The 14284-nt window shown below is 43.6% G+C and overlaps 1 protein-coding gene across 3 annotated transcripts in view; it reads left to right on the plus strand.

Moving 5' to 3' along the window:
* The first annotated feature begins 1570 nt into the window (after positions 1 to 1570).
* Positions 1571 to 14284, plus strand: part of LOC134644315 (neuropilin-2-like) — an 88068-nt gene continuing 75354 nt past the window's right edge. For all 3 annotated transcript variants that reach the window (XM_063497235.1, XM_063497237.1, XM_063497236.1), the window contains exon 1: positions 1571 to 2325. In XM_063497235.1, the coding sequence (XP_063353305.1) occupies positions 2250 to 2325 (76 nt within the window). In that variant the 5' untranslated portion in view covers positions 1571 to 2249. The remainder of the gene's footprint in view (positions 2326 to 14284) is intronic.

Below are 14284 nucleotides of genomic sequence, written 5' to 3' on the forward strand. Positions count from 1 at the left end.
AATGAGAAGGGTGACAGTTACTCACTCTTTCCCTCGCTCTCTCTCTCTCTCACACACACACATTGAAATCTGTCATGGAAAAAGAACTCAATACCTTTGGGCCTCCGGAGATGTTAGAAAACATCTGAGTGACTGTATGCGTGTGGCGTGTCGCTGCTCTGAGCTGAGATCACTGATTTACCTTTATTTTGCTAATTGGAGGACAGGAAACATAAATGTAGACTGAACATTTACCTGCTTCCCTACGCGACTTTGATTTGGGAAAACAAAATCTCCACATCCCCCTTTCAGGCTGCTTGTTCTCAGAAACTCTTGTGTCAGAAGAAATATAAATATTTGGCACATGATGTAAAACGCATCAGCAGCCGTGTGATTATCGTCTCTGTAATAAAGGAGTTTTGATGGGGTTTACTTCCCACATGAGTTTTTTCACTGAGTGGTCAGTGGTGAGCTCAGCTGCGTGGATCCGTGTGCGAATTTGTGTAGGGTGTGTCCTGGGAAGGCAATGCAAAGAGCTAAGATTGGATTGGTTTTTTAGACCACAGGCTTTGGTGTTGCTAAAACACACCTCCCACTGACATCTATTATACTGCTGGGAGTGAGCAAATGAGCGAGGAAGGGAGAGAGAGCGTGCACGTGGAAAGAGAGTGAAGTGGTTTTAAGTCTTAGTACGTGTTCAGTAAGTAGACAGAAATCCAGTCACCTTTCCATTCAACTTCATTACCACTGCAAGTGTGTGTCAGCACATGTCCATGCTTGTGTGGTGAAAGTGTTTGTTTGCATGCGTCTGCATAGCTTTCCTGTCTGTCCTCCGCCCCTCGTTTAGATTCTGTTCAGCACTGACCCATGTGCCCTTGGTAAACAGCTTTTTGCCCTGGCTTGTAGACAAGGGCTTACGTGTTTGCATAAAGGTGTGTATGAATTTTTGCATCCCGGAATTCAGCCTTTAAGCCACAACGGCCGCTCTGCATGACAAGTAAGTCTCTCTCATAGTAATCCCGAGTCAAAGTTTACTTTACCGGGTTATCGAGAGATTCCCGTTCGTTCTGATTGGTCTATACATGCAAACCATACATGGATCAATGTTTCCCCTGTAATGCTGTAAACCAGCACCAGGTACCTTAAATCTCCTGGTGCTATACTACAAAGCTCATAAAGCTGTGCTGTGGGCATCTTCTCTCCCAGTTTTCTGCCTCTCTCCTTTCAAACTCGATTCCCTTTAATACCAGGAGGACTGGAGGAAGAAATGTGAGCAGAAAGGCGAAAGTATGAAGCCACAGAAAGAGAATGAAGTGGAAAATTTTGGGGAGAAGGCAGAAAGAAATTTGGTAAAATGAAAGAAATGGTGAGAGTGGGAAAGATATGTAGGAGGTAAGAGATGGTCAGAGAGAGAGGAGATGAAATTGCTCTTTAATCAGTGAGGGGCTATATGGAGGCGGGCCGAGGTGCCTACTGTAATCCGATACACGCGCCCGCGCACGGCGTGCACGCCCACTAAGGCAGGGGACTGAGTGAGCGGTCCTGCTCGCTGCCACAAACCCGGCGGAGAGTGGAGGGGAAGGAGCGCATGCTACCGGGAGAGAGAGAGAGGGAACAGGGTAGAGCGTCTGAGCGCAGACACGCACAGTTGTGGGAGGACAGCGGAGAGGCACCACGTTTCGTTCTGCCTACCAGCTTTACGCACGCAGATCGAGCTGCTCGGAGATCCTGCGTTGTCTTTTGCGCATGAACGGACCATTACCGGGAAACTAGATCCTTACCAAGAAAATGCGCCTGAAGATATTTGCATAAAACATTTGGAAATATTTTTAATCCAAGGAGGAAAGACGCGTGTTACTTTTTCCCGTTTCCGTCGCAGTTAGCGCTCTCTGATGATCTTTTTGGTTTCTAGTTCATTTGAAACGCACAATTTTCTTTATTTACTCTGCTGATCTGTTTCCCTGCGCTGCCGACTGTGCACACAGCAATGGATTTTAAACTGTGTTTAGAGTTCAAATTGCGTTTCTAGACAAGTTGCTCTGGTTGAGGAGAAGTGGCTCGCATGAACTGTTTATTTTCTCCGGCGTGTTATTCTTAGAGAGTCGGGTGAACGCTGTCCGGCTTTTGGATTTTGGACACAACCGCGTTGCACGTTAGAAAAACAGATAACTGTGGAAACGGACAGGGAAGTGCGACCTGGAGCCGTGTGTCAGATAAAGCAAATAAAACCACACAGGAGGAGAAGACGTGTTTTATTCTGAGGGGGAAAGATGGATTTATTCGTTTGGCTCTGTGGATGTATTTTGGCTCTTCTGTTACCTTCAGCGGTAAAAGCCGGGGAAGGAGGTAAGTTTGATGCTGTTGCTGTCCGCCTAAATCCAAGCGTCACACAAGGTGTAAAAAGAGAAAATAAGAGCAGTTACACATCACAAAACGAATAAAAGTTGTTTTCTTTCAGTGCAGTGAAAGTAAATTCAGGGAAAGCATCATTGCGCATTTGGTGACTACGGGATCGAGCCAAATCTCCGCTCCGTTCCAAGTAATGCGCTGAAACGGCGCACTGCTGAGGGACGTTGATTACTTTCATCACATTGAGGAGACAGATCCGTGCTGCTGGATGGCCTGTGAGCCAGCTCTCTCGGTCCGGTGCAGGGACAAACGTTAGGAAGTACGAACGTGCACCAGAAATGATTTTGTCACGGTGACTTTACAGATAAAGTATCTTCGTCACCAGCCGTGTTTTTAATTTAATCCAGGGCTGATTTCGAAGGGATGCTGGTTTAATCAGCGTTGATTTTATCGTCTTGAAAAAACATCAGTAACGACGTTCAATAATAAAAATATTACAGATCGAAATCTTCTGTAAATTCCTGGGAGTAATTTTGTTGTCAGCAGTTCTTCTTCCAGAACGTTTCCATCTCTTGCGCTCTCCTAAAATTCCTCGAAACAGTTTTTACTAAAAGGAAAAAAGCTGAACGCATTTCTTTACGGTGACTGCCTGGAGCGCGCAGAGGTGGCGGCCGGTGTGACTGGACTGCTGCCTCCGTGTACTGGAGGTCAGGTCCGGCCCGGCGCTCCACGGAGGCTCGCGTTCGCTCTCTCTTCCCGAGCCCGTGTGAGCGACGGGATTTGCGGCTGTGTAACCCACCACGAGTTCACCTTCCAGTGCATAAGCAGGAATATGATGTGAGAAGGGAACACGCATTTGCTTTTTACGCTCTGTTAAATGTGGAGAGGCAGAATCCATCGCTGTGTGCGTTTTCGTCTCCAGACAACCTTTACGCGCGATAGCCACAAAAATCTTTTTCCACATGTGAACTTGATGCACAGACGTTTTAAGTCTCTTTGGTTACAACAAACCTACTTGTCACCACATAAAAGACTCGTTACCCAAAGTCTCTGTTACATCGTCACAGGCAGGGGTGTATGGGGAGTTCGACCCAGCTGATGGACACTCAGAACTCCGAGTGGTCTGACTCAGTTTACGTAAATTTAAGAGCTTACATTAGCTACTGCGGCCTTTACCAGGAGACTGATGACTTTTGTTTTCACTGCACACACTGATTGTTACAAGTGGTTTCCCATTGCTGTCTATGCAAAGACCTGAATACTTGGAGATATAATTCTAGTCTCTCCTCGAGTTTCACTTTCTGCTTTGTGGTGAATCCATATGTGTAAATCTAGAGAGAGAGAGAGAGAGAACCGAAATGCGGTGGCTGCAGGGAGCTTGGTGGCATTCGAGGTTTTACTGCCTTATTCCGGAGGGCTTTTGCAGATCTCATGACTTGGATTGAGTGGCCCTGATTGCCAAATGTTGTTTTGGAGAACCACTTTGTACAGAAGGCACGGGGAGGGGATTCTTTACATACAATTCACTTCTGATTTGAGAAACTGTACGGTGGAACATCCTGTTCTCTGTGGACATTTCTACATTAGGTTAAATCTGAACTAGTAATTTAAGGCCTGTGTGAGGATATGTGAATGTTCAGATTATTAATATTATAAATAATTAATAACTGCTGACTTTGTGCAAAGCATGCAACGGTTCTGAGGCTTTCCTGTCCAGAAGAAATAACAGCAGGTCATTTGATCAGCATTTGTTTGTCTTAAAATTAGTCATATTTATATTCAACACCAAAGCAGGAAGTATGTGCTGCAGTCCAGCACAGGAAACATTCAGATGGAAACTCTGTGGCATTCAAGGAAGATGAATGAGGTGTTTAACTTCAGTGCCACTGACTGGAGTTTGTTCTTTTTCCAGCTAAATGACGCTGACAGTGGGGTTAAATACGAGAACATGTTGATATTCTGTTCTTTTTTGACCTCTTACTTTATGTTTGCTGACAGCAGGTGACGCCTGATTTTCCTGGGGACCCCCTCGAGCTCCCCTCGAGGTTTCCCTGCAGGTACACTGAGCATCTCTGGAACAAACACACACATTCTGAGCAGTAGGCTATGCAGAATGGAGCTTTCTCAGCAGTTAACTTTTATAGATGCCTCTACTTTGTTCTCTCCGGAGAGATGAGCAAGGAAAGCATAGCGAGACTAAGAAGTGTATATATAGAGAGACACGGGAGGGATGGAAGTACAGAGGGAGGAAGTAACAGAGACAGCAGAGACAGAAACAGGCAGAGGGAAGCAGCAAAAAGCAGTGAACGAAACGGAAGAATGATTTTTAGCCTCGCTGTTTGATCCTGTTTCTTCATTCCGTTTGATCACAGCTGTGCCTGGAAGGGAGATAAACGGACATAATTGGCCACTCAAGACCAGCTGTCTGCCTCCATAGTGTCTCTGCTGAAATATGGTGGATGATGAAACAGGATCACCATGATACTAAGTGTAAGAAGTGTGCTAGCGGTGGTGGTGAATTGCCCACAGGTACGCATTAAGGTTTGGTTTATGTGATTGTTTTTGATGGCTCCAACCGGCCTGGTGTGATTTTAAAAGTCTGAGCAGTGGGAAGAATTTCAGGAGGTGAAGTTAACAACTCCATTTACATGCAGGGGAATAAATAAGAACGTCTGGCAGACTTAAAGGCTTACCGTCTAGCAGGTGCTTCACCATCCACATGAAGATGTTTTAGTTTGGTCACTGAACATGAAACAGCTTTTCCTGTACGTGCACCGTGTGCTGTGAGTGTGAGTGGGTCTGTGTTTCCCGGTGGGGTCAGCTCATAGTAATTAAATGTTACATCAGTTTGGGTCATAATGCTTTGTAAGCGTCAGTTGGCCATCAATAAAACAAATCATCCATGTCATTCACATAATGGGGTTATACCCCATTTTAGCTCAGAACCTAATGAACTGACTCGCTGCCACAAACAGTCATTCCACGTAATTACGTCACTTTAGAAAAAATCCAGGTTTTAACCTGAAACACTGCAGATATTAGAGTACGCAAATATGAATTCAACAGTATTTTCTATAACTGCACAGGCCTTCATAGAGCTGTGTAAAAACTCAAACAGCAAACAGCATGCTTATCATTAAGAGCAATTAATGATCCTTAAATCAGCTTCCTGATGAATTTGTGTCCATTCTCCATAATCGTTTGTAATTTTCTGTTTGTTTTGAGTTATTCTTTTCTGTCATATTTGTCGAGTGATCCACTGATTCTGAGGGAAGGAAAACAGAAGATTATGTGTAACGTGCGAGCTTTTGCCAACATGAATTGGAAACTTTTCTCCCCATAAAGTACACACAAAAAATGGAGCAATAAAAAAAATGAAAGGGATGCATTGAGCAAGAAATCAGGAGAGTTTGGACGTGCACAAGAGAGAAAATGAAAGGGAGAAAGTATTACGGGGCATTAGTGAAATAAGAGGAAGGCAGCAGAGTGTGAAGCAGTAGTTGAGTGGAGCCACCTGCAGTAAACTAACTCAGATTTATTCTTCTCCTCTGAAACGCACAAGAGAGTTTCTGGGCAAGGTACTGCACATTTTATTAATAAATATGTACTCCTATTATGATACACTGGAGGTGAAGGATTTAATTTTCTTCATGTGATCTTGATAAGTATAAAATGACATTATAATAAAGGGATGTTTGACACTGAATATGAAATGTTGCTCACCCGTTTTTACAGATATCAGGGAACAGATCAGACTAAACGTTGCGTTGGCCTGTGATGGTCAGGTTTATTAAAACATTTTATCAGATAGCTGAGTTTGCCGAGCTGGTGCAGGTGACACCTTAGAGCCTTTCCACTGATTTCATTTTAATCATCTTGCAGGCAGCAGGTGTTTTCCACCAGGCCTCAGGATTAAGCGTTACACATATTCATCAGTGACTCAGATCACCACGGCGGCTTTTTTCCTTTTTTTCCAGTTTTTTAAAACAAACAAACAAGCAAAAACAAATGCATTACATGCCACTGAGCCGTGCAGCTAGAAGAAAAACAAAAATCGCATGCATCAAGCACGATGACATTAGTCTCTCAGTCATTAGAATAATGATAGCCTAAAAACAGAGTGGTTTTTCCATCGACATCAACAACCTAGCTGCAATGAGCGAATAAACATTAACCCAATTAACCTTTGGCACAGTCGCCCCTTCTCTTTCTCTCCTCTCATCTGTAAAAGGGAAAGGACAATTAGTGGGTCCAGCAGGATGTTCTAATTACAGTTATCATGCCATTAGTAAACTGTTAGTATTCTAGTGTCTTCGTTGGCCACTGGTAATGACTGGAGTAATTAGAGAGGATGCTGGGAGCGAGTGGGTGTTCTTGTGTTTGCAGCCTTGTGAAGAACATTTGTCCTCAGAGGGAAAGAGAGATCATGGAAATCTTTCAAATGAGGATATTTGCCTGTTCCCACTTCTTTTAAAATCCTCGCACACAAAGAAAAACCTGTGTGTGTGTGTGTGTGTGTGTGTGTGAGTAAGCCAGGCCTTCTGTGTCTGCAGCAGTCCCTCCGGAGCGCTGTGGAACGAGGCCACAGGTTGTTTTCCTTTTTCTCTCCTCGTCACACCGAATCATCCTGTTGTTTTCTACTTTTCATGGCACTCCAGCTCTTCTTTAATAGTGCGCTCTGTCTCTTTCTCCACACCTCCCTCTGTCAGTGTTTTCCCTCACCCCGATTAAGAAACCTCCCTCACCTTCTTTTAGCCCCACTTTGCCACGGTGGAAAATCTCTTTACTGTTTCAGCCGCTCACTTTCTGTCTGGTCCCTGGAACTCTGTCAGTCTGTGTTTTCTCGTACTTTGGAAATCCATTCACACGACTCGCTAGAGATGCTCATTCATACGCTGCTTAAAAGGAGCTCTTTTCAGTGACTTAAAGGAATACGTCACATTTACGGCCCACCGATCAGTAAAAACATTCCTTACATAATCAAGTTTTTTTATATAAAAGATATAGGATGATTGATAGCAGCCTTCACTACAATCATAATGTCAAAGTTAGCAATTTTATTCAACTACACAGCAGGGCTTAGATGTAGCTAAAGAGATTAAAGAAGATATTGACTAAAAAATGTCTAAATATATGAAAAGTCTGTGTTAAATGTGCAATACGTCAGATTACTGGCTTGGAAACACTACATTTCTGATAAAAATGTAAAGAATGAACAGTTATGTGACGTGCATACGCTGTATTGCAGCGATAGCTCAAATCATTGTAGCTTGCAGACTTCAGTCCAGCACACAAAAATGAAATGTGGTGCAGGCCAAAGACCAGTTTTGTATTTTCTAATCAGTCTTTAGTTTGAATTTTGTTTTTTAAATCAGTGTAGTTTTTATTAGTGCTGTCAGCGTTAATCTCGTTAAAATGATGTTAACGCCACAACCGCATTAACGTGCCAAATCTCCGTTAGCGAGTTAACGCGGATCGCCCCGTACGTGGGGCTAACCGCGCTAACATGTTGACGAGCTAACCACGCTAACGTGTTGATGCCGCGCAGCCCCAGGCGTGGGGTGATCCACGTTAACTCGCTAACAGAGATTTGCTGTGTTAATGCGGTTATGATGTTAACATTTTAATGAGATTAACGCTGACAGCACTCGTTTTTATTGCTTTCACTGTTATTTTTGGTCTTTTTTAGTTGTTATTGTATGGAAGGTATATGTCAGAGGTGAGATTTAGGGAAATGAGTGCACGTATTACAATAAAACACAACTTTTTGAAAGCAGTGACTCCAGAGTCTCACTAATCACAGCCATCATCACCTCATCAGGCAAACTAATTATATTTTCTCTACATTTGAGTTAAAATTTTGTTCATTATTTTGTTTCAGTTACTAACAACAACCATGACAGAGACTGTAATTTTTCTTTTTGCACAGTCATCGTCAGAAGGTCAGTAAACACATCGATGGATTTGCATTTGCAGCCATTAGAGAGCCAGGGTTTATTTTTCACCTTGTACCACCTCACCTGCACTTAGAACGTCTCCCACAGCCATCCATCAGCATCAGCTGACACTCCCAGCTCCAAACTCAGATCTTTAGCTTCTTCAGTTATAGTTGGCACGCTCACACGATGCCCTGATGTTTGTTTGCTTAGAGAACTTAAGGAAATTCGGGTCAGACCAAAGCAGCACCAATAAAAAACAACAACTGGTTCCAGGGCGAGGAATTCTACTGACTGCACCTTTAACGGTCTCCTTTCCTCACGCTGCTCTGCCTCTGAGAGTTTTTCCAATTAGCCGCTGCTGCTCTGGTATTGATCTAAAGTCTTTCTCTCTTATTTTGTCTATTGTTAGATTCTGTGTCTACTGTCTAAAGCCCCGTAGATCAGGGTGTGCCTTTGCTCCTGAGCAGAGAAGCTTGATCTGATGTCGGTGCTTTTTCTGTATCACACGCTCAGTTTTTTTTATGAGTCACTTTCTCCCTTCTCCTCATTCTCCGATCGCTCTTTCCTTTCTTTCAGATCCTTTGTAGTCTTCCACTCATCCCTCCCTCTGTTTTACACAGATATAAACACACGCTCACTCTGTGGTTTTCCACTGAGTCTTAATGCAGGGCACCTGGAGAAAACAGCCCCACCTGTTTGTGTGTCTGTGTGAGTACAGTATGTGTGTGTAGGTTATAATTTTTTTGTCCGGTGAGCTTTTTCTGAGCTGCTGACTTTCTCCTTTCAGCTGATGAGAGACAGATGTTCTTGCATTACTCTCCCTTTCTCACTTTCATCCAGCTCTGGCTTTTTCTCCTTTGCTCTCTTTTCTCTTTCTCCGTCCATTCCTGAGGTTTCCCAGGTTTGGGGGACTAAAAGCACCTGGGTATGATCCAAACAACACATTTCACTTTGTTATTTTCAGTGTCTGTCATATTCCCAGAGTCACATGAACGGTTTTTAATTGTGTTTGTATCTCTAACGTTTAAGGATTCAGTGTCTGCAGCCTTTGTAGGTGTTTCACAATGTTTGTAAATAGTGAATGAAATGCATAGAAAGATTGGAAAACTTTCCCCTCAGGCTTTGATGCAGATGGCCAGAACATACTGATAAATTTAAGGACCCGACTCTTAAAGGTCACCGTAATGAGGTTGCAAGTTTCACGCTGCTGTTGGTGGATAACAGGTTGATAGTTTCTTAACAAGCTTTCTGGTTAGCTGACACATTTTCTTGCTTTCATAACAAACACTCACTAAACCACTAATGCTTTCATTACGGGGTCGGACCAGCGTGAAGAAATGTGGACTCTGACAGATTGGCAAAGTTCTCGCAGACAAGCAAATCGATTGCTGCGAGCTGAAAAGTGTCTGTTTAGAGTCAAATCAGACTCCCTCAGAGGGAAAAGGAATCTGTAAGAGAGCTTAAAAACAAGGTCAGAAAATTTCATTTGGGGCCAACAAACAAGGATCTGGTTCAACTGTGCGAACCAGCTTCATGTAGAAGAGTGTGCACGAGTTTGGGTCTGTGTGAACTGTCATAGATTCCTCTGTGGGTACATCTGAGTGTATGTGTGTGCTGAGGTGTGAATGTGGGGAAAAGTTGCTGAATAGGTGTTATCAAGGATGCAATACTAAACGTGGCAGAGAGCCATAAATAATGCAATGACCTGTCTTATATCTGTGCTCGACTGCTTAGCACCATTTACTGCTGCTTATCGTGTGTGTGTGTGTGTGTGTGTGTGTGGTCTGTATTCAGAATGGGGATGTTCAGTGGTTGCATTTGTTGTGAATGTGTGGTGCAAATACAGCCTCTCCCTGAAGATCACACATGCCGATGTGGATGAGAGAAAAGCTTTACTGTGTGAAAACGAGGGTCAAGAGGAGGAAAGTGTTTGGATAAGGCAAGGACACACTGCGCCACAGAATACGGCGATGTTTTGATATGGCGCCTTGTGAAAGTACCCGCTCAGCGCTGTAGTGTCGGCCAGAGCCTAGTTTGATGCTACGCTGCAGGATTAGACCAAATGATAAAAAACAAAGTCAGACAGGACTTAATGCTGAATCAGGTTTCCACGGTACTACAGCCACTGTAGCCTCTTTTCCACTAGCTAGCTTTTTCCCTAGTTTTCCATTAGGTGGTAGCACTCCTTCACAGGAATCAAACTCGGCAACGACGCACATGGCCACACCCAAACCTGGAGTCTGACAGAAAGCTGCAGGCCGAGTAGCGGGTGCACCATCGCCTCAGTGTCCTCCAAACTTGTGCTGTGTTTGTGTCGCATACAAATGACATCACTGGACTTTCAATAAGTGCCCCTCAGCTGTAATGGAAACCAACCATTACAGTTGAATCAAATCTAGTGGAAAATAGGCTTAAACCTATGAAGAGAACCTCTGCTGTTATAAACTCTATTCTCTGTGTTAGTGTAATAAAAGAAAAATGAGTAAAGCAAGCATTGAGGCACAACCACAGAAAGAACGCTGGTTATATGGACCAAATTAAGCTGCTGCTTTCCATCGTTTACTTGTAATCGCCAGTTACAAAGTAATTATTCACCAAGCCTTCAAAGAGGCAGCTCCCTAAAACAGCAGAATAAAACCAAAATAATCCCCATCTCCTGTCGCCGGCCGCTGCTGCATTCAGCCCCACTTCACCAGGATGGACCGTCACCTTTGCAGCTGCTCGCAGCAGGCTGCTCTGTGACAGTTAAAGGATGATTCTGTCTTTAACCTATTTGGTAATTCTTGACATGAAGTCAGGCATTTCCCCCACTCAGCATCTTCTCTGTTCTGACACACATTGCACTTTTTTCACAGCGTGCACGTCTGGGTGGGGAATACAAATTAGGATTATAACAGGTTTGCTTTTGGAAGCTGTATTTATGCACCTCCCTGTTTTACAGACAAACCCGGAGCCGTGTCCCTCCCTCTGCACGCTGGCCTGTCACTGCAGGGGCCTGACGTTTCACCAGCTGTATATTTACATGTTTCGTGTGCAATATGAAATTCATCATGAATGACACTTCATTCTAGAGGATCTGATGTCATCCGTGCCCTCATCGCCTCAATTTGTGTCACTCTCTGCTCTGTTTGGATGCAGTGTTTGTTGAATGACTTTGTGTATGTGTGCACGTCCGGAGATTAATAGACCCTTAAAGTAAAGCAGACACTATACTTCATGCACACACGGCGCCTGCCTAAATATCACACCGGCCTTATTCATCAGACACTTGGAGGTGCTGTCTTTATCGGCTGTATGCCAGAGGTGAAACAGGGAGAGGAGAGGTAGTGAGACTCAGCCAGAATACATATATATATAAATATTTAGCATTTAGCTTTAGCAGCTAACAGCTGATACCAGAGCTAGCCTGTATCAGCTGACAGCTCAGCTGATACCTTTATGCAGATCCTATTGGAAAACCTCATATAGAGAATATTATGCTACAAGTGCTGCTACCTCTGCAAGCCACTTTGCAACCCACCTCCACTCCAGTTTCTCCTTTTCATGCCATTTTTGACTCAGTCAGTGTCTTATGTCTTTTAGATGCCTGCTCTGTACCAAGGGTTTAGGTGCCCCCCACCCCCACCTTAAGCTTCCCACATGTGGAAAAAAGAAAAACATGCTGCCAAATATAGATTTCAAATAGGAATAACCTTCTTTTAATCAAAGTGGTCCTAAAGGATACCATTAACATCACGGAGAGCAGCTCCTGAGGTAAATGCTGAAGTGTATAGTTGCACAGGTATTTGTTTAAAGCGTCCAGCCAACTTTAACCACAAATGATTCATGTGTAGCTTAGTCAATGTCTATGGAAAGAACAATTTGGTCAGCTATTAAAAACGAAAAACAAAAAAACCCTCTGGATGTGCCAGAGTCGATTTCCTTATCCTTTAGATAACATCCAAGCAGGAGTTCATTTATCAGTCAGATTTGAATCCGCAGTCATTGATTTTACACCCCTTGCATCACCTCTCCAAGAGCTTTCATTAGCTACATTTAGCAAAGCAGCGTGTGCTAAAAGTGGTGTTTGGCTGATGTCGTTGTGAGATTCCAGAGTGGTTAAACACTAATCCAGGTGGTGCTGAGATGAAATCCATCTGGCTGGGTTACATCGCCCATGTAACCCTATTCCTGTACCACTGTATGTCAGGAAGACATAAACAGGACTCGTTGGTTCACAGCGCGAGAGACCAAAGAGAGGCAGCCAGAAACGCTCAGATACGGAGCGGTTATCACTAATTGTTTGCAGACAGAGTGAGGTAGACACCAGATACAGATGCCAAAGTGTCACTCACGGTGTGCGCTGAGCGCTGAAGTCTTACCGGCTCTTTAATCCTCCCTTACTGACTCTTAAACGTCTGATATGCAGTCAGCCATGTGAGCGTGGCGACAAAGTGATATTTTCGACGTGCGTTTTTGTTTGACCTTTTCTTTTAATTAGTTTTGAAGATGGTGCCCGATAAAGTGTTTATGCATGCATGTATTAATGTTTGCATATGTTGACTCCACTCAGAGTAAGTTTACAGTAGCCACACTATTAATAGCTATGGCTTTAAAACATGTTGCATTCTGCCGAGCAGTTTGACTTGGCTATGTCATCCCTCTCAGCACAGTGGCGATAAATAAAACGTCACGGCACAGCGGGTGAGATAGTAGCACAGACAGCTCACCTAACCTCCTCATGCTGCTCTTCCTCTGTTTTTTTCTTTTGAAGCGAGTTTCTTGATGCATATTTAGTCACGGCTGAAAGAGCAATAAGCTACTGACTATCAAGAGCTTGATTGTGAGTTTGTTTTTCCTTCTTTTCGAAAACAGGAAATTATTTTTAGGGGCTGCTCACCGGCCAAATATTTCCCATCAAGCAGCCGGCGCTCACAGATGCTGTTTTCACTAGAATAACCTGGCCTATTGTAGCCATCTTTTCTTCCTCCAAAATATTTGCAGAAAATCCATCTGCTTTGTTGGAGATGCTCTGATTGATCACATTTTTGGGGGCTGAAATTCTTCCCTGGATATTGTAAGTCTTTTGAAATAATAGTCTCTTTTACTATTAATTTTCTGTGCTATAATTCATTCTTCTGCTAGTGCAGAAGAACAAATTACTCATGTTATATACTTTAATCCTAACCTGCATCACTTGGGTGGATGTTATTGTGGAGCAGACTAAAAAAAGTGGTGCTCGACTGTTCTCTGTCTGTCGCTGGCTCAGACTGCGCCATTATATCGGACTCAACAAAGCTCGCATTCAGCACATACTCGCCACGATGGTTTAACTTGTGTTTTGCAGATCTTAAACAATGAAGAAGCTCGGCATATTTAGCTGTGCAGTCCATCAAACAGGAGAGCCAGCATTGTGCACAATAAGTGCCAAAGATTTCATACAGTGGAGTTGTGTGTGTTGTGCCGCTGGGTGTCACAGATATGTATGAGTTACCCATCTATGTCAGGGTACATCTGCGGCAGTGAACGAGGAGTATTGTTTATGATGTGACACAGACGTATGAGTGCTGACAAGTGGATCCGCTCTGTGACAGTAACTGCTGCATCTGGTGTGTGTGTGTGTGTGTGTGTGTGTGTGTGTGTGTGTGTGTGTGTGTGTCTGTGTGCGTGCATGGGAGTCCTTCCAGGCCAGAATGAAGTCTTTGTGCTTCACGATGCTGTGTTGACCTTTAACACCACACACACAGAGACACACTCATATCCTGTCTCTGCACACACTGCTCTTATCTGCATTTTATCTGTTTTGCTTCATTTATTGTGAGAATTCATGCACGATGAACAAATATGCTCTGAAATAACTGGAAGTTCACACGTCCTCCTGGTCAGTATCGATAAGCAGACAGAACTGTAGCCCCGCCTGCTGCTGTGAAGGTTATTACAGATAAAAATTAATATGGAAGTTTATCTCTCTTCATTGTTTTATTATTTGTCTTTCAGTCATAATTTATGTTTTCACCTTTAGTCTTCTGGGTCACTTA

This window comes from Pelmatolapia mariae, linkage group LG16_19 (assembly GCF_036321145.2).
Source record: "Pelmatolapia mariae isolate MD_Pm_ZW linkage group LG16_19, Pm_UMD_F_2, whole genome shotgun sequence".
Classification (NCBI taxonomy): Eukaryota; Metazoa; Chordata; class Actinopteri; order Cichliformes; family Cichlidae; genus Pelmatolapia; species Pelmatolapia mariae.